This window comes from Balearica regulorum, chromosome 2, assembly GCF_011004875.1.
Source record: "Balearica regulorum gibbericeps isolate bBalReg1 chromosome 2, bBalReg1.pri, whole genome shotgun sequence".
Taxonomy (NCBI): Eukaryota; Metazoa; Chordata; class Aves; order Gruiformes; family Gruidae; genus Balearica; species Balearica regulorum.
The window spans coordinates 47,754,864-47,775,062 of NC_046185.1; the positions used below are offsets into that span (position 1 = coordinate 47,754,864).

Genomic DNA, 20,199 nt, shown 5'->3' on the forward strand with positions numbered 1-20,199 from the left:
AGCACTTGAAGCAGCTTCAAGTATCTGCATCTGCGTTTCCAAACTCTTTTTCCAAGAGGAGAAATCTTTCACTGGATTTTAAGCTGCCTTGTTCTAGAGAGAAAATTAGTAAAAAAAAATAATTTTACTAAGCCACTCAAGCTGAGGGCAAAGTGCCTGGGAAAATGGGAACTTTCTCCTGAAATGCTGTACTTCAGCAAAAATGCCCTTTTCCACCACTTGCAACAGTCTGTGCAACTCGTGTACAAATCTACATGTCCCTAAAAGAATGGAGCTGTCTCCCATGAGGTCCTGTGCTGTTCTTGCCCATGCTTTGGCAACACAGTGCAGGACTGCCCTGACAGGGACAACATGAGTCACAGGTTGTGCAGAGCCTCCTAGATAAGGAACTTCCCTCTCAGGCAAGTCCTCCCAGTATGATTTATACTTAGTGTGTACCTTTTTTCAAATGGAGTGCTGTAGGATTATGGTAAGCATCTCACACACTTGTCCTGGCTGCCTACATGTTTTGTCTGGGGCTTTTCTGTTCTCTTCTCCTGATGTGCACCCCCCTCACATGGAGAGGGGACACGGAGAGAAGAGGGTCATGCAGACCCTGCCTGCATTTGGTCTTTGAAGGCACATTGTGGCCTGGGGTCACTACAGTTTGTCCTTATAGCAGGAGAATATGGAGGTTCTGAAACTGTAACTGCTGAGCAGTAAATGAAACAGAGCTGCAATGGTGTAATTGTTTGGATTTGTACTTCAAGAGAAAGTACAGTGAGCTTGGGGGCAAGGGGAGTGAGGGGAGCAAACGTAGAACACAAAGTCAACAGAAAATAATTTGCCAGGAAAAAAGCTTTGGTTCTATTAAACTCATGTTACAGAAAAAATCCTCATAATCTGTAAAACCATCATTTTATCTTTTCAAACAGCTCCTATGTTTTAAAAATCAGAACAGTTCTCTAAATCAGAGCAAAGTTCGTCATTATCCTTTGCAAAGTATGGCCTGAAAAGATTGAGCAGGGAAGTTAATAGGAATCCTGAATGAGAGTTTTGAGCTGGACTCCACTGCTCTGTAAACAGCTCTGTTGTTGATTTTTGTTGAAACAGATCCTGTCTGGTATTACAGGTTTACCAAAGGACCATCTAAAGAAATTAAAGATTATGGGAAGTTGAAATCCATTAGCAGACACTTCATGGCATCATTCTTCCTATTTGCTGCCTTCCTGAAATTTTCTTTAAAGACGATCGTGCCTAGTACTTAGTAGTCAACGCTTCTTGCTGTATTCTTGGAAAGCAGACAATAAACTTTGAGCAAATATTATCAGCTGCCAAGTTCAATGGAAACAGACGGTTTGCACTGAAGCTGGAAGTAAATAGAAGTTGATGCCACAGTTGGTTCTTCCTCTCTTCCCTGACTGCCACCTTCTTTCAGAAAAAAATGGTAACAAGTCATAGCTTGGGTGAGGCAGCAGCAAGTTGTGTTTCTTCTCCTTGGCTTCCTAAAGAAAAGGAGCTTCAGCGGCGAAAACGCAGCCTCTGATGCAGAGACCTCCTGTCATCATGGACATTCAGTACAGAATCAAACAAAAAAAGGACCTTCCTGACTTTTCACAGTCTGAAAGTCAAAAAGAACAGTTGATTGAAATTTCCTAGGGAAAAAATGCAGATTTGACCACCCTGAAGCATTCTATAAACATTTCCATTTTACCACCTCTGTCTAAAACAAAAAAAAAGGAGGAGGTGAGGAAAGGGAAAGCAAATTTCAAAAGCACATAGCTTTGGCATTTTCTTCAGTTTTAATTTTAAAACTATTCAGGATCAAGGGAATTTCTTTAAGTTTTTTTCAGACGTTCCAACAATATGGAAAAATCAGGTTTTTGCACAGTTTTGTCAATAAGTTTCATGACACGGGAGGTTTTGTGACTCATTTATCAATACAGGCTTTGCTAGTAAAAGTCCTTTGATTCTAATCCCTTACAATGCTTCAGCTACTCACTGTGTGGCTAGTAAGGATATCTTTAGCATTCAGATCTCAGTGAATTTAAAGACTTGTGTTCAAATGATCTCTTTGCATAGATATTGTCTCCATAGAAGTATTATGATCTCACATAGGCAACACACCCATTAAAGCCTATCTCAAGCTGTAAGGAACAATGGTGTTGGGTATGGATACAGCAACTTTGGCAGGACTCTGTATGGGAAAACTACTGAATATCTTTCTGGGGAACTGTACCAGTGTCCTGTCAACATGAAGAACAAGATGGTAATACACGGAGACAAAGATGAACAGGACATTCCTGTGCGTTCCTCCCAAAGGAATGCTGATGGTAGATGCCACCCTTCCAGGATAGTTGCCTGCCCTGAAGCTACCTATTAGTTCAGAAGCTCTTATCCCAAAATGAAGGGACATTCACTTTAAAAATCTTCCAGCTAAAAAAATACCCTAATTCTTCAAGATTTACGTGGAGACCATTCTCAATTAGTAACGGCAGTGGGATTGGATTCATAAAGAAAAATCAGGTATTCAGAGCTCCAGATACTAATGCAGAGGATGGAAAATTGTCTGGCAACTGTAGAAATAAAGGAAACTTTAACTTGTCAGGTAACTTTGCAACAGTTGAGTGTAGCCTGTCAGACAGAAGATTCACTTACCCTTTGACTTCTGCTTTTTAGATAGAGACAAAAAGGAAAGATTGTTGTTGGAGCAAACAGTGACTCCGTTTTTTTTCTATGCATTTATTTTTAAAAAATGCATTGGACAGAAATTCTAAAAATTTCTGGTAGATTCAGGGGACAAAAACAACAATCAATGTCTGCAGCAAATCATTGCCAATTTAGATTTATATTCCTAAGCTTCAGTCTGTCAGTGGTCAGCAACATGTATTAAATGAGTAGGAGAACAGGTGTCTATTGGGCATCACTGCACCTGTTCAGTGAATGTTACGGTGAGCTTTGCTGCAATGAAGACTTGTGCTCAGGGCCTTCTGCTAAGCATGCACACATTGAGAATGAAAAGATGAAAACCAAAATCTTCATGGCACTAAAGTGAATGATAAGACTGGTTTTCAGGTACAGTATTAATAGAAAGATTTTCACATTCTTTCAAATGTACCTGTGGTAATAGGCATGTCTTAGAAGAGTCAGACAAAATCATAAAGCAACCTTCATACATTCAGCATATTTTGGAACGTATTTTGAACCTAAGAGCGAAATAATTTCATGGTCATTATTTGGAAGAGACCTCAGCATGCTTTAGGTTTTGACAAAATCGAGATAGACTTTTAGGTCTGTACTTTGCCCATAAGGAGAAAGATATTCCTGGTGAGTCAGAGTTCCAGCAGAAGTCTGATCTGCAGGACTTGGGCTGGTGGCTGTGAGAGCTCAGGCCCTTCATCTGGCAGTGCTGTGGGGTTAGGAAGAGATTCTGGATGCCTATTCACCCATAGGTTGTGGTGTTCATTAATTCATTTCGTGCAATAACAAAACCTCACAAAATTTCTCCATCCAAAATAAATTTTGCATTGTATCTTATGGCTCTCATCAAGTTCATAGTTAAACTCCTGGATAATGATATTTTCTCTCTATTAATCGTATGTTGCTAATCATGGCTATCTTTGCAGTCAACTGCGGAAGCCAAAATCCATTGAAATAAGGAGTTTTCATATGACACTTTTGTTGCACTGAAATGCCTGTCCAGGAGTGGGGAAGGTAATTGTCAAAGATCTCATCACATGTTCTGTGATGGCAGAACAGTTTCTTCAGTCACAAGCATATGAATGCTTGCAGCATCAGTTCAGATTTGCAGACTGCAACTAGATTCTTCATTATGTTTTTGTTGGACACAACACTCCTTCAGATGCGTTTTTAGAAGAAAAAGGTTGCTAAGGACCGTCCTGGTTTCTGAAGATTAAATTCAGTCTTTAGTGTTAACAAACAAAAGGTCTGCAACTGAAATGCTGACTGGGACAGTGTATTTCTCTCTTTGTCTATTCCTTGAGGTTGGTATCTAAACCTCACTGTGATTCTTTCTTTCTGCTGCAGGTTAATACAGCCACTTTTTCTGAGGTTCTTGCTACTGTCTTGTTTTGACGGTATCACTATGTGTTGGCCTCCAGTTTCTCAGATCCTCTGACACAATGAGATTTGTGGATGTAGGTAAAATTCACCACCCGTTCACCTGCTCCTGCTGGATCTGGGCTGGTCTTCTGTCTGGTTTTGTCTGCACCTGAATTCACTGAGCAAATATCTGAAGTTTGATTTGGCTCTGCTGCATTTAAGGACAGAGTTCAAGCAGGAGCGAGACATCCCATGTGTGTGAGGCCCCTGGTCTGAAGAGACACCTGGCTCGCTCCATACTCAAAGCCATGGTGATAGCCTATATTAAAGAGAATCAATGATCCAGGTTTTTTGTTTTATTATAGCCCTGAGTTAAGAATAAAGGGTAGTTGGATAGTCGTTTTCTTTTTTTCATTGATTACCATGATCACCTGTATGTCTAAGATGCAGTTTTCTTTCTGACGTGTAACACTACATGGAATGCATTAAGAACCACAGGATTGCCACTTCATCATTGTATTCTGTGTTTCTTTGCATTTGCTAATGCAGAGAGGGGAGCCTTAATTGCATTGTTTAAAAACTGGAAGGGTCTGGACCAAACCTGTTGCTGTTGGGGCTTGTTTTCTTGCCAGCCTTGGTAGAATGAACTTCTCCTAACTACCCAGTTAAGAAAATCCCATCAGTGTGAGATTGATGAATATACTAATAAAGAAAAACAACATACAAGAAGAGTATTTCTCATTCATGTGTTTGCCATTAACATGAGGCTATCAAGGTTGCAAAAGAGCTTTGGGTGGGAGTGGTTGTCAGGAGTATTGAGGTCTGTTAATGTCTTTTCTACTGATTCCTTGTGAGTTGATAAACTCTCTTGGGCTCAGCATTTTGCCCTGTGTATTCACAGTTAGTTTAGACTATGGACTAGTGCCCTGAGTTTTAGCACTGATGCACATCTGCTGCTACCTTTGAAGTGAGTAGGCTTTAGGTATGTTGATGGGTATTCAACATCTCTGAAAACAAAGCCACTTACATAAGTTCTCAAATTCCTAGGTTTGTGTGCCTGAAGGAAATGATACAAGTTTGAAAATGTTGACTTTAAAATATACTTTGATTTCCAGTCTTGTAAGTAGACAAAATAAATTTCACACCACATGGGGTACCCAGGAACTTAATTAAGGTGAATTAAGTGTTTTAAAATCTTTGCAGAACAGAAAATGCAAAGTGTGTGCAGAATAATAATAACACATGTATGTTCATCAATGAGAACTAGAGTTTTGAATTCTAGGTATAAGAAATGCTTTCAGGATAAGATGTAGATAAGTTTATCTCAGCTTTTTGCCATGAGATCAGCCTGCCTTGTCGCAGTTAACATTATTTTAGCCTTCCCTGACCGGGACCCACTACTGTTAATTGAACACAGGATGATCATAATAGCCTTGCTAGGAACACTGTGAACCACAGTATGTAACTGAATAGTATATTACACTGTGAAATAAGGACTATGAAGAGAGAGTGTTTCAGATATAATGCAGAGCATTTCACATGGTAATCTTGAGTTATCCAAATAGCAAACACGTAATAATGCAAGAAAGGGAGAAACTTTATCTTGCTAAGGTATTACACGTATTTTTAAATCCTGTCTTCATCATAGTGTTTCACTGAATTACATTTTTATTAATATTTGGAAAAGTCTTCTGCATATAAGCAGTGATCATTTCCATGTCTTTCATATTTTAGTATGTATTTTAAAATTTCAACAGTGCTGCTCAGTGCAATATGAAACACAAATATAATAGAGAACAGAGAAAATTTTTTTTCAAAACTTAAAATGTAGCGATTTACAACAAAACTTAAATAGCAGAACTGTCTCCAAGAAAACACATCCGTTTACAACGTGCATGTCTTTAGTCACTGTATTATCTTTACTTGGATCACTGGAAGAGCTCTCAATATAGACTAATTAGGTACTTTGAGTAAAAGAGCCTATCTCTTTGCCATGTGAGAGTTCCCTGTGCTTTCGGTAGGGACCATACTGGCTATTAAGTTCTTATTAGACTTATATTAAGGGCTTCTTCCCATTTTAAACATGTAAAAACACTAAATATTTTTTAAACATTCCCATGTAGCAATGCTGCTCTTTCTCAAGAAACAGTAGCTTCTCAGATTGTTTAGCTGAAAAAGTAATGTTAAGGATAGTTGCAGCTGCCAAAGTCTGGAAACTCAGAGTTACATCTGACATTTCATTCTTCACCTTAACTATTGAGCCTTGGCCATTCATTGGTTTTTCACAGTGCTTTGGAGTTAGAAGGGAGTTTTACAGATGAAAGATGAAAATCAAAATAAACTCCTTTATCAAGTAAACCTTGCAAGGGCATTCTGAATTTTACAACACACAGGGAGTTGATTGTGATATAACATACAACACAAGAGGGTTGGAATAAACAATTTATTCTCTATCGTTAGGGATGGCCATGCATAACTGACTTATGGCTCTCGTTTGCTCTACCACTTGTTACGTGTGCAGTCATCCCTAACTCATACCAAAAATAGTTTATCATACTCCTGTGTTGCATAGTTTTTATCAAATGTTCTCTCATTAAAAACTTTACCAGGGAGACTGAACACTTCAAGATGCTGGCAATGCTTATGAAAGCTTTCCCCAGAGCTTGGTCTCACTAAGTGGAGCCTGTGCCGACGGTGATTAGGAGATGGTTCCTGATACCCTATGCAGATACAGTCTGGTGGGCCGGTAACAGTCATCATTTGACAGTACGTAGCAGGTTCAGTATAGAGGTCAAAGGCTGGCTTGTCAGAAAGACTGAAGGACTGCAGGGGCTCCCCCCCGAGCTGGAAGCAAAGCAGAGGGGTAGGACAGTGTGGGAGAATACTGCAGTGTCACTGCCCCTGCGGTGTAGCAGCTCCTGCGCCTGCAGTGAGGGTTTCGTTTCCTCCACTGCCAATTCAGGACCTTCCCTGAGCCCTAAATCCATTTAAAAACAAACAAGGCCATCTGCCAGATAATTCCCGGGCCAGCCGTGTGATAGATGTATCTGCAGTCTGTAGCTGTCTTTTGGATAGCTATTTGAAAGGTTTTATTCCTAAGCATCGTTTGTATTGAGCCTTCAGCTGCCTGCCGCCTTCCTGAAGGAGGTTCCTTTTGGGTAGTGCGTGTTCATTTTGCCCAGTCTTCTGAAGAGAGGATGCAATCGTGGTACAAATGTAAATTGGTGGGTCCCCAAGACTGTCTAGGTAATAGTTGGAGCAAAGCCACTGGTGTGCCTCGGTGGTGAAACACCTGCTGCTTGAGTGAACTGCTGAGAATGGAGCTCCTGGGCAGGTTTTACCCCGTGGTGTGCAGTTGTGGTGGTGGGCTTTGGTTCGTGGCGTTCTGTACCTTTCTTGGCCAGGAGCGTTTGCTGCAGACTGACACACAGATCGCTACAGTGATGTTGTCGTGCTTGGAAAAATGTTGGTGCTTGGCAAGGGAGCTTTCCATCAAATGCACAATCCCCCTGCACATTCGTTCGTATCAATGCATTTTTTTTTCCAGGCTACGTCACCTTCCTACTTCAAGGGAGTATTTTGAGCATAGACCTTTATTTCAGTGTTATCACACCCAAGCTCAGTATCACTGATGAAAGTTCAATTATATGTGAAGTGACTATTAAAGCATCAGGGCTCATCTGGGGGTCCGGGCCTCCCCTCCCCTTTTCACTTACGATTGTGCTAAATCCCTTAATGTTGCAAAGAAATTGTATATTCATCAGGTGGAGCGTTGGAGGCCAGGGTGCAGATAACCGCTTTTACTGCATATGAGACATTGCAGTCCTGTTCTTAAGAACTGCCAGGCAGATTGGGAATCACGGTCACGGTTAATAGCAGCGAATTGCCAGCTCTTGATGGGTGGGTAGTCACTCCTTTCAGTGGTTGCCCCCTGGGGGAGAAGGTAGAAAAACAGAGGGAGGGAATTAGAGTGACTTTGCACAGCTGAGCAGGTTCATGCCGCTGGATCAGTGGCAAGCATTGGCAGGGCTCCACTCTGGGGAGGCTCACAACAACATCACAGTCTCATTTTTACCAATTGGTGTTGCTATAGCCAGTGGTGCACAGGGGGAGAGCAAAGAGAAGGGGGGGAGCCGGGGGGGAGAGTTAAAGCAAGAGTCTGGACTAAATTAAACAAACAAAAGTGCTTGTAAGTAGCATTTAACCCATAACCATTAGCCCAGTACTGCTAATTGTACTAAACTATATATCTGAAGTTCAGTGTGTGATTAAAGAGTTGGCTCACAAACTCTCTGCATAACCTTAATTTTTTCAAGGTTCTTTGAGTGTAGAATGGCTTATAATAATGATTTTGACTAATACGATTTTTGACATGCAACTTTAATGCTTAACCTTAGTACAACTCCAGAGCATTTCATGTGTATTCAGCTGTAAAGAGTGATGATTTAAAGGGATAATATAAGAAAAAGGTCGTTCTAGAATGAACCTCTAACAAATTGCATAAAGGAAGCTTATTATTCCATGAGTAGAGAGATATGCAGCTTTTCTGATCATTTTTCTGCTTGGTTCAAAAAATTGTTGAGACATGATTGGGGAAAGAAACACAAAAAATGAAATAGAAAACTGCAAGCAGTGAACATTCTTTTGATGGTTATGATTTTGTTACCGCTAAAAATACTCCTCAGTAATGTGGTTGTTCATCTTTCCTCTTGTTTTGGGTGAAGAATTCGTTCCAATAAGAAAATGCTGTTATTGGTTGGAGGATTGCCTCCCGGACCCGACCGGCTACCCAGCAATTTGGTTCAGTATTATGATGATGAAAAGAAGACGTGGAAAATACTGACAAGTAAGTGGTTTATTTTTGTACAGTTGTCTTGATGAATTTAAAAACATGGTTAATCAAATTAGACACTTTATTGATTTGTTTCTCTTCAGAGATTTGTTTATGTATCACAAGGGGCTTCACAATGGAGCAATAAATTGAGATTGCAGAAGATGCTAATTTTATAATAGGATAGGCCTAAATTAACATTGGCTTAAAATCATTCCAGTAAGTTTTTTAAGTAAACTTGTAAGTCTTTCATACTGCAACATGAATACATGCATATTTATGTACATATGAATAAAGTCTGGTTTAGAAAAAAACATAAGGCAGTGTTCAAGACAGTTTTCTTAGAGTCAGATCCCTGGTAAGCCTTAGTACTACAGCACATCTTTGGTTCGCTTTTGCATTTTCATTTCCTTCTTCCAGCTTTATCTGTTGTCCACAATCATTAAAGAAAGGTTTCCTCTGTACTGCTCTGCGTCCATTGCTGACAGAAGCATTGGTGGAATATAACAGCTACAATAAACAGTGCACGGAGGCTCCTATCACAAAATTCTTTTCCACCTTCTTTTAAAGGTTGATTGTGTTTTAGAGTAAGTATTTTGCCTCAAGCATCGAGATTTGGAACTTATTGTTATGTTGGTTGCGATTCCCAGTCTGACTTGGTCATGGAATCAAATCATAGCTTCTTGAGTGCAGCAGGCTGTGTGTGCATTAGTCCCCTTGTGGCTAAACTGGCTGCATTGGTCAATAAAACTAAATTTTAACTGTCAAAATTGCCCAAAGCAGTATAGATAAAATAATAAATGAGCAATTTTGATCCATAAATCAAAGCCATACTTCTAAAACTGGACAACTGGTAAAACCTGGATTTCCTAATAGACCTGCTTTTTTTCCCCCAGTAAAATACCTTTTACAGAATTCTGTTCTTCATCCCTTATCATTAATGGGATGCATCCACATTAATATTATATGCACTGGTTAGGATAGTAAAGAATTAAAAAGACTGCTATGATGCAGGACTTGAAATTATGTCTCTGCAAATAGCTTTCTCCCGTGGAAAATTTAGGAGCCTTTCTCAAAGTGCTGCAACATGCAGACCGCTTAGGTATAGATGCCTTGGACAAATAGTTGAGGGTTTTGTGTAGGAATGGCAATAACAAAGGGTCGTATGAACTGTACGTTAGAAAAGTCTACAGCATCTGTACTAGGGAACATGCTATGCTTCACATTTTTCAGAATAGCGAGATATGATACCTCTGTATGCTACTTCTAAGAAAATTCTGAAGGTGATAAGTCAGTGAAAAATCAATGATACTGTGTAAGGCAGAAGTGTTCAGGTTTTTGAATTAGTTGATCTAATCCAGTGGCTCACCAGGGTAGGCAGGAGAAACAGAACTCTTGCTTCAAGATCTGAAGTCTCCACTGAATTAAAGTAAAAAAACTGTATTGTGAATCTTACCTATCTGTAGATATGTTAGATTTTGTAAGAATTAAATTTATTCAGTTCTTAGTTACTTACATTGTGATGCTGCCTCCAAGATTGTGGGAAACCGGACACTGAGGGTTGATACCTAAAAAAAAAAAAAATTTAAAAAATCCATCACTAGTATTTGAATAACACCACCATCTATGGTGGTGTTGAGAGATGTTTCTCAATAATTTTATGTAATTTTATCAAAAGAACGTAGTCTTTTCTGTGTTACCTCTAACAAATAGTAAGAAATATTAAGCAAAAAATCTCTTTCTATTCTGGTTAATGCACATAACCTTCTGTGCTGTGATTAAAAGATAATGCATCTGTTACAGTCCTAGCTAGCTCACGTTCAAGCACTCGGTGCTCAGCACTAGAAGTCCTGAAGGTCCCAGGATCTCTCAGTGTTGGCTGAGACAGTGGCCGTCAAATACACAAATACGTGAGTAAACCTGTTCTTAAAAATGCTAGAAAGGGATGCCCTCTTGGCCCGGACTACTGTTCGAGGAACACAGAGGAGAATGCTTCTCTTTTCACACTGAAAAAGACTTAAATGTTAAAAAAATTTTACCTCTCCCCTGGTTCACAGTTTTGGAAAATAATTGGTCTGTTTATTCTTATCAAAGATGTACAATCAGCAGCGAAGAAGGAAGATTTTTTTTCTGTTTCTTTTTCACTTGTTTAGACAGTGCTGTCAGTCCTGAGGTTGCAGCTCACCCCCAACTCATCAGTGCAAATGAGAAGTTTGCTCCCTAGTGAACAGGGACAGAGCAAAAGCCATCTCCTGCTCATGAGGTTCTCTGATGAGAAGAATCTCAGTCCTTGTAGTCTGGTATTTTAGGGTGTTCTATCTTACTGTGACCTTAGGTATTTACGATTTCCTCTGGTACTAGCAAACATTTACAAAGTCTTTTCTTTAACCTTCTGCCATCCAGTAGACTCCCCACGCACCAACAAAAATCCAGGCTTTGCACTTAGAGACTTGTTGATCCAATGTGAATGTGCACAGAAATTCCTCTTTCCCTCCTCCAAACCCATCTACATTACTGATTTTCTGCTTTCTGTGCCAGTGGCATTTGAGGGTAGGGAAGGTGGGAAAGAAGCTTGCAAACACTTAGTCCTGGGTGCAGTGGCAGGTCCATTGAGGAGAAGATGGATAAGAGTAGACCGAATCTCCTCTTGTCGCCCTCCACTGAGAGAAGCCGCAGAAGTTACTCAGCAGTTTTGAGAGGGAGCTGCTCGCCTGTTGCCTTTTTCCTTCTCAGCATGGAGAAAGGCTGTTGCAACCACTCAGTTGCTTAGGGCTCTGTGTCCTGCCTGGTGTGATGCATAAGGAACAGGAGAAGATCAGCCATCAGAAACTACTGACTCCATGTAAGTCGTGGCGCTGCAGTTGGAGCTATGAAGACAGTTGCAGGTGGAACAGCACAAGCTATCGAGTATGACAGCTCAGCAGAGTAGCAATCTCATTTTGTTCCCGCGACAAGACTAGATCTATTGGCAGGGGATACTGCCCACCTCTCTCTGCCTGGCTACCCAAAGCACCAAATGCATCAGTACTAATGGGAGTAATTCTGAAGGTATCAGGAAAACAACTTGCCTTGTTCATAGATCCAGAAGAGGAGGGGAAGCATGCATCCATTTCCAATTTTTTAATGTCATCATCTATAGGCAAGAATGCTATGGCTCAAGGGATCGGTAGATTTTTCACAGTCTAGTATTACTGTGTATTTTCCCCATCTGGTATTTCTCAGAGAGTTATTTTTTCTATGTTGGCAACAAAGAATAGAGACAGAATAAAGAGAAAAAAAGGAGAAAGCAAGTGGGATTTTACAAACATTTTATGCCACCTAATTTTACTCAATGGGGCACCGTCCTAATCTGAGATTCATAATGCACGTGTTACTGTATAATTTGAAATATTTCTTAGTGCACAGTCATGCCTGAGCAAAGCAGTGGCAAAGACTGTATGGCAAACTACAGTCTTCACTGTGGTTTCTTTTCAGACTTGCTTACACATGCAGGAACACCACTTCAGTTTTTAACTGGTTGCTACCTATGGCATGTGGCAGCAGCAGCCTACCACTGCCCAGTGACGTGAACTGAATGGCTGATGGGTGTTTGACAGTCCTTAGTTAACAGTAAAAGTTCTGCTCTATTAATGGGGTTTCATTGTGCCGTGATATTTCACAGTCCTCATAACTCCTTACTGGATGTGGGGCAGTGGGGGTATCTCTGTGTCACCACCTCATGCCTCACTGCTCAGAACCAGCCACTGCTGCTTTGGTTTTAATTACCAGCTGCGGTCCTGCCAGGAGTCCTTGCTTAATCCTAGAACTCCTTTGGTTGTTTGTTTTAACTGCAACTTTTGAGATTAATTAAACTTTAAGGAAGTGAAACAATGTTTTGTTTGCTAGAATTATTCTATAATAATTGCAAGTTTCAAAATCCAGAGCCTATAAAGATTTTTTGTGTTCAGAATTGCATAGCTCTCCCAAAAACCCTACTGCTAAGGCAATGATGTATTACTTTCACTTTCATTATATGTTTTTAATCAGAGCGTGACTTCACACTAGACAAAGCGATGCTTTATGCATGGTCTCCCTTGTTTTTTGCTAAAATCTTTTGACATGATTAATTTTACTTTAATGCTTTTGTCTTGTTGTAATAGTAAGGATGATGGGAATAAACTAGGGCAAAAAATACATGCTTTTCTGTCATAATGCCTCTAAGCATTTAAAAAATATATTAAATGAAAGAAAAAATATCACAAGAGACTGATCCAACTGGAATTAAATTTCTTGCTACGTGAACAGAGAATGCAAGAAATAAATAAAAATGATGCAGTCATTGTTTTAGGGTTTTTTTGTATTTTTTCCATAGCAATGTATCCATCTGTCTGATTAGAAGCGATGAGTAGGAGAGAAATTGTGTCCTACAGGTTTCTAGGTATACAGCAAATCTTTCTTTCAATGCAAAATTCTTTTTTTTCTAAAGCATGAAAGGGTAAAATATTGGAAACGTTACTGAACTCTTACATGGCACGTTCCATCTCTGTTAAGCTGCAGCTGCAGCAGATCTTTCCTTCATATTAGTACTTTGTTTTTCAATAAGATGCTAATTGTAACATTTCTAGTTAACCACATCATCTGGGTAAAGCATGGAGAGGATCCAGTGAGCATCAAAACAGCAGCAAATACACGTACGGGCAATAACGCATTTATGCTTGGGGATTGCACTAGATTTGGATTTTAATCCAATGTAAAAGCCAACATCATTGTCCAATGAAAAGTATAATACAGGCAATGTGTTTGGATAGGAAACACAGGGAAATATCCAGAAGGTCACCAGATGGGAAAGTTTAGTCAGGATGACCAGCACCCCATTTCTGGTTACCTTTTTTCCTAGTTGTCCCTTAGTCTTATTTTAGTTACCTTGACCTTCCTGCCCTTTGCAAGGTATATGGTGCTCTGTTTGGTCCATATGTAAGGACAAACAATGAATCAGGCATTTCGATTTCCTTCTCCATCCCTTTCCTTCATGCCACAATATCAAGGAGTTGTCATTTATTTGTCTTCCCTCTGACTCGCTGATCATAACAAGCAGCCGGTAACCTTTTCATCCTCAATGCTCTCATAAAGGCAGTCTGCCTTCTCCTTCCTTCCCTAGGTTGGCTGTGCTTTCCTTTTTATATGAGGCAGTCTCCACCGAAGGTAGTCTAGTCTGAATACATCTTTTTATTTCTGTCATTTTGACTTTTGAAATTTCCCTTGAATGTGTTCCGTGACAATACAGCCTCCTGTACAGCAGTCAGTACCAACGCTTTGAGTGTCAGCCGGCACTTAGGCATACCGGTGGTTCTGGAAACCCTTTCAGCATCATTATTTATGCATTTTACCCACAGGGAAGTCAAGTAAAAGGAAGGTAGAATTCATGTCATAGTCAGCATCAGAGAACCTGGGTCACTCCACTCCCGAGCCTACATCCCTTCTGCTGGAATAAGTTGCATTTCTTTCTCTTCTTCTGTTTTGTTTGGCAATTGTGTAATGCTCAGTTGTGTTGGCCTTTCCTGTACAGAATGATACTTTGTCCTTCCTGGGCAAATTGATAGCAAAACTCTTGTTCCTCTGGTTTTCTGAAATGCCTTTAGAGTCACTAAGTTTCTTGGTCCTTCATGTGTTGGAGTGCTTTATCCAGTTTTCTCTTCTCCCGAGTTGGTTACTTGTAAGACAGACAGTATGATGTATATGCTCACATCAGAGGTTCTTGGGAGAAATTTTCAAAGGCATAAATGTCAGTTTAAGTACCACTAGATGCCTAGCACATGTTGTGCCTTTGGAAGTGTTACATCTTTTAAGTAAATAAATTCATCCACTTTTTACTTTTAGAAAAATGGTGGTGTGTTAGAAGCAAAGGTTTCGTCCTTCAATTTACCCCCAATTAATTGGTTACCGAATAAAAAAAGTGGTGTTTGCAAAAAGTTAATTGAGTCAGATGGATAAGTTAAACTTCTTGACATATGCCAGTTACAATTTCTTCCCCCTTTTTTTGTCACTTGTGAGAATAGCGCACACTTATGTTAATCAAAAATGTGTCTTGATGAACACTTCTTGGCAGCCCTGATGAATTTCATCTCTCTTACTCCATTTATCCAGCAGTCGGGGATGCTGCAGCTTCTGCTTCAGTGCTGTGTCAAGGATGGTTTCAGCACTGCATCGAAAAGCTTGAGCAAGCATTAGCATATTGCTACGGCAGAAGTCTTGATATTACCCACTAGACAGATCTAGTAAATGTGGTAGATGTACGTAGAAGTTGTAGAAGTACATGTACACATATGCACACTCTCACACGTATCCTCCTTCTTAAATAAACACACTGATTGCACTAAAAGCTAATTTTAAACACAAATTCCGTCTATATTTTCCATCCTTCTATTTAGACCCTTTTAAAAAGATTCAAAACCAGGAAAATATGGTCACAAGAGAGTTTCATATGCAGAAAAGTTGACGGATTGGTATAACTATCTAACTTCAAGTCTGGATTTAGGAGATTAATTCAAGGTGATCAGACACATTGCCAATAAGCCACATGCTTTACACATATAGGGAAGTGAGAATATAGAAGTGAGAAACAGAAATACAGTGAAGAGTATTTTTTTACGTGTGACATACCAGAGGTTAGCCACAACTCCCATTCTGAGGATGATGCATGGGAATTCAACCATGCAAGTGCCATTAATGGTGCGAGCCTGCGTATCTAAGAGCAAGACAGAGCTGTAAGAATGAGTGAAAATGTAGCATGTTCTCACAATGAACAGTGTATTTGTGCGTTAAATATTTTGTTCTGCACTACCATTTGAGATAACTTTCAAGAAATGTCAGCCCTCTTTCTGTGCATTTTTCTTTTTTGATTACAATGGTTTTAGCTTCTGCTTTTACACAGGTGTTACTTGACTGTGTGTATCTTTTGTGATAACCTCTGTAATCTGTGCCTGGCTTTACCAAGCAACCTGTTAACTTCTTTCACTTTCTTTCAGCTGAAACCCTCAGGGAATGAAGGGCTAGTGTAAGTAAATTATTCACAAAAGAAATTTGTATCATTTCAATTGAGACTTTCTGCTTATTTATAAAGCCGATTATTCTGCATATTCCCCTCTTATTTGTAGGTGTGGTGTATCATAGATTCTGGATAGCTTTCTCTTCCTATATTCCCAGTCCCTTTATGTCTTGCTACGCTGTGTCTTTGAAATGGCCAGTCTTACCACTGCATTTGGTCTGTTTGTGCTGAAGCCCTCAACAGTCTTTCAGCTTCTCTCGGCTACTTTCTGCCCTTTGTTATGGACATGTGAACACCCACCTCTCTGGAAACCAGGCTGTTCATTTTCATCCACATATACAAAGATGCTTGAATCTACTCACCTTCATCGTCAGAAAGTCCACTGGCAAACAATTACTTTCAGGTAGAGTCCAGAAGCGTTACCTAAATGTCCTGTTCCCTGCCTCTGCTCAGCCAGGACTGTTTGTGATTGAAAACCTGAAAGGGACAAGAGAACAGGACACAACCCTGTTCCGAGACATCCTTAGGCAGAGGACCGAGACAGTGGGTGGCTCCAAGTAAGAAGGCAGCAGGTGAAGATGCCTGGAAATGCCGCTCCCTGCTATATCCTTGCAAGTACATCAAAACCTTTGACTCAAAACCTTCCACCTGGATCACAAAACTTACCTTTTTCCACCTCATCTTTCAACTTGAGTTATGCATCTTTACAGATGGCTTGACGATGACAGTTCCATTTTGCAGCAACTTCTACAGCTTTGTTCCAAGGCAAAATGAAAACAAATTCCTTCAAATGTTTTTGCAAAACCAGTGTTGTATCAGAACATCCCTTCTCATCTCAACAACTCTTGTGGGGTGAGGAAGAGGCAGGCAGTTGAGGTTCAAGTCCCTGCTTTGCTCAAGTCAGGGAACAATTTTTTATCTTATGAATCCCTCCTGTGTGTCCCAATGAGTATTTCACAGCCCCACCAAAGAAAGTCTTGTCCAGTTTTGCAAGGCTAACTGCAAACCAGAAGCTGCGTAGCTATTAATAACAAGTTGCCATGACTTCAACAGTAAACCCAGGTGAGCAACAGAGCATATATATTTGGGCCTAACACAGTCCTAAAAGATCTGCAACGTTTTGAGTCATCTCAGCCTATGGGCATCATGTGTCTGCCATGAGCACACATACCCTGGTGCAGTAGGAACTGGGAGCCGCGTTGTCCTGTCTTCCGTCCAAAGCAAGTGTCCCACCTGGCTAGATACAGATTTCAGTAAAGACACATAATTTCTAGGGAAAGGAAATATTGTAAAAAATGTTCTCACCAGATCTGTTTGTGTAGGTCTCTTAATATTGTTTGGCCATTGTCTCTAAAATGTCATCGTGAAATAACTTCCACACAAAATGATGTGGCATTCTGTGAATTTAGTGCTTACTGCAAACATTTCTTAGAATATTTCAGGTAAAAATTTATGTGTTTATTTTTATCTAGTTGCTCTGCGATTTATGTAGCATTAATGGGAGCTAGGCGTGTATGGAGATGAAAAGGAACACTGGTACGTTTCTAGTTGCTTACTTTAGAAGGCATTCCCTTTTTTCAATATCTAATGTGACATTTTATTTATGTATGAATGGGTTGCAGACAGGACGGCAAAGCACTTCTAGCTGGGCAAAATGTAATCATAAAAGATTCTTATAGAAATCCTCAGACTTTTTTGAGAAATCGATACATGGTTTGTAAATTTTCTGCTCTCAAATGTTCCTAAAACAAAAGGCAGTTTCCTTCCAAGAAGTGTTTTGTACACAAATACTTGCAATACAGATTTCAGAAGCCTGCCTTAGCTTTCTCCGTTTTGTAAGTGCTATTAACGGCAAAAGGTTCACATTTTGCATCCTCAACTTTATTTGCTGTTTTATGTCCTTACTGCATTGTGGTGGCTCATTGTTTGTAGGAAGTCATTCTCTTTTCAATTTTCCTCTATTTTTTCACAGCTTGGTTAAGTTCCTTTCTCCCTTTCCTTCCCTGTCCTTTCCCCCTTCCCTATCTGCCCCCCTACTCCTGTACCTTCCCTCTGTTTAAGACAGAAATAAAATTTATTACAGACTTGAGAGGGTTTTTTTCTAAGCTTTCTGTCTCATACCAGGTGTTGTATGAGCTACTGCTTTCATTTAACTGAATGCTGGGGTAAGTATCTGCAGGAACAGACTAATACGTCTTTACAGGGATGGTTTCTGGTATGTTGTTTTGTCATATTTATATATTGTGATTCTACTCCCAAATGGGGATTGTGCTACTATAGGGTATGCAACTGCAGAATGACTGTTCACACCGAGAAAAAAAGTGTTAACAAATTGAATAGTAATGAATTAACCTGCAGAAAAAGCATTTTGCCCTAGTACACAGAAACCCTGCATAACTAGAGCATATAATTTTAAATGAAGCAGGCTCTAGGAATGCCTCAATGGGTGTGATGTCGACAGTAGCTCATAATTCATGGATATGAATTATGGCTGAATATCAGGAAAAAACTTCCTGACATTGAGATCTATTAGGTTGTGGAATAATCTCCCATGGGAAATGGTGGAAATCCCATTGCTTAAGATCAGACTGAGCACTAGGAAAGGTACAAATCCTGGCCTGGCCTCAATCTTTTAGGGCAAATGAATTAATTGCTTTAACATATGCCTTCCTGTCAGTCTAGACAAGTGATGTTCTCTAGTACTTGCCGGGCAGCAGCAGCGAAGGCAGCTGTAGTGCGAGCTACCCTAGCTTGCCCAATGACTGTGCCACCTCTGCTTGTGGATAGATCACTCCCAGGGGTAAAAACAACCTGAGTGACCTTGAGCCCCCTGAGACCTGCCCTGGAGAATCGCTGTGACGGCTTCGTGGGGGCCTTGGCTTTGGGACCTGGGGATCCCTGCTCAACTTGCAGCTCTGCTGCCGGGGGGCTCACGCCTGCCCTCTGCATGAGGTGCAGGATGCCTCCGGCCCTCCACCTGGGTCTCCTCCAGTGCTGCCCCAGACTCCTGCTGCTCTTGTGAGCTGCTTTAAGTTAATGTGCGTGAAGGGGTGGGAGGTGCTGTCATAGCCTCCCCGAGCAGTCTCTTTATAACAGGACACCAAGGCAGGGTGTCAAATGCAGTAAGTCACGGCACAAGAGCATTTGAGGGTGCAAGGACTAACTAAGCATGCGGTGTCAGTGGACTGGGGCGAGTGGCAAAAGCCTGACGTGGGGTGGTGTTGTCCGTAGCGCCTGTGGGGAGCAGCGTGTGAAATAAGCCAGGCTGTATTTTTGGCACAGAGAGGGCAGCCGGTTTCCAACTGTGGTGCCCCAAGCTCAGTGTGGTGTGATCGCGGAAGGAAATTGGGATGTTTTCCCCCATGTGAACACCTGTTTTCCATGAACTCACGTAAGCCTACCCAGACACTCACTGTGCTCAGGAAACACCCAGAGCTTCCAGTGGCTGATGTGAGCCTGTTGTTTTCAGTAACAAATTATCTGTGACTGAATCATTTTAAAATTTCCCGTTTTGTTACAAGTAGATAATATATTTAATGCACAAAATTCAGCTTTAATTTAGGGGAAAAAAATAGTATTCAACTCTGAGATGGCTGCAGCTAAAACTATTAAATTAAGCTTGTTTCCTTGTGTGTAAAAACTAGATAAATGCAAGTGAAATAACAGTTTTGCAGTGATGACTAACCAGCACCTCTAATGTATACAAGTAGGACAATGCTTTCAGTTCTGATTATTTAAAAAAAAAAAAAATAAATAAAAATAAAGAGAGAAAAAAAAAAAGTTTGACTCCAAAACTTGAAACTAGGAGATCGTGAAAGCTCCTCTCTGGGTTAAGCAGGAAAGGGAAAATTGATAGATGCTCTTGCATCACTTTCAGGTGGGGAGGCTTGGCAAATTATGTTATTAGGAGTCATTAAAATAGATTTAAATAGAATTACCATGATAAGTGATGTAAGAGCCATGTTTCTTCTCTTCTCCTCCCCCCCTCCCAGTTTTACAGGCAGAAGAACAGAGTGTATGGCTCCAGTCTTACCAGCAGCCGCTTGCTTGCTGGTCAAGAATTACAGCTGCTGTATGTGCACAGCCTTAACAAACATATATACCATATGTAAAAGATAATTTCCTGATTGAAATTATGTGAAAGGAATGTCAAAGAGCTGCCAGATCAGAAAGAAAAAGACATTTTTTTTTTTCCTAGATGAATCATTAAAGACCAACAAAAAACCCGTCCAATTAAAGATCATGGAGCAGTCTTCTGCCCTCATGCATGTGAAGGGCATTGTGCAGGCATAACTAAGGCAGA

The 20,199-nt window shown here is 40.4% G+C and overlaps 1 protein-coding gene across 5 annotated transcripts in view; it reads left to right on the top strand.

Annotated features, from left to right (window-relative positions):
• The window catches only part of KLHL14 (kelch like family member 14), a 63,276-nt gene that overhangs the window by 9,920 nt on the left and 33,157 nt on the right, over window positions 1-20,199 (top strand). For all 5 annotated transcript variants that reach the window (XR_012833836.1, XM_075744168.1, XM_075744170.1 and 2 more), the window contains one exon: window positions 8,766-8,887. Coding sequence is in view for 4 of the 5 variants with exons in the window: in XM_075744168.1 (XP_075600283.1) it covers window positions 8,766-8,887 (122 nt within the window). In the remaining variant the exon portion in view is untranslated. The remainder of the gene's footprint in view (window positions 1-8,765; window positions 8,888-20,199) is intronic.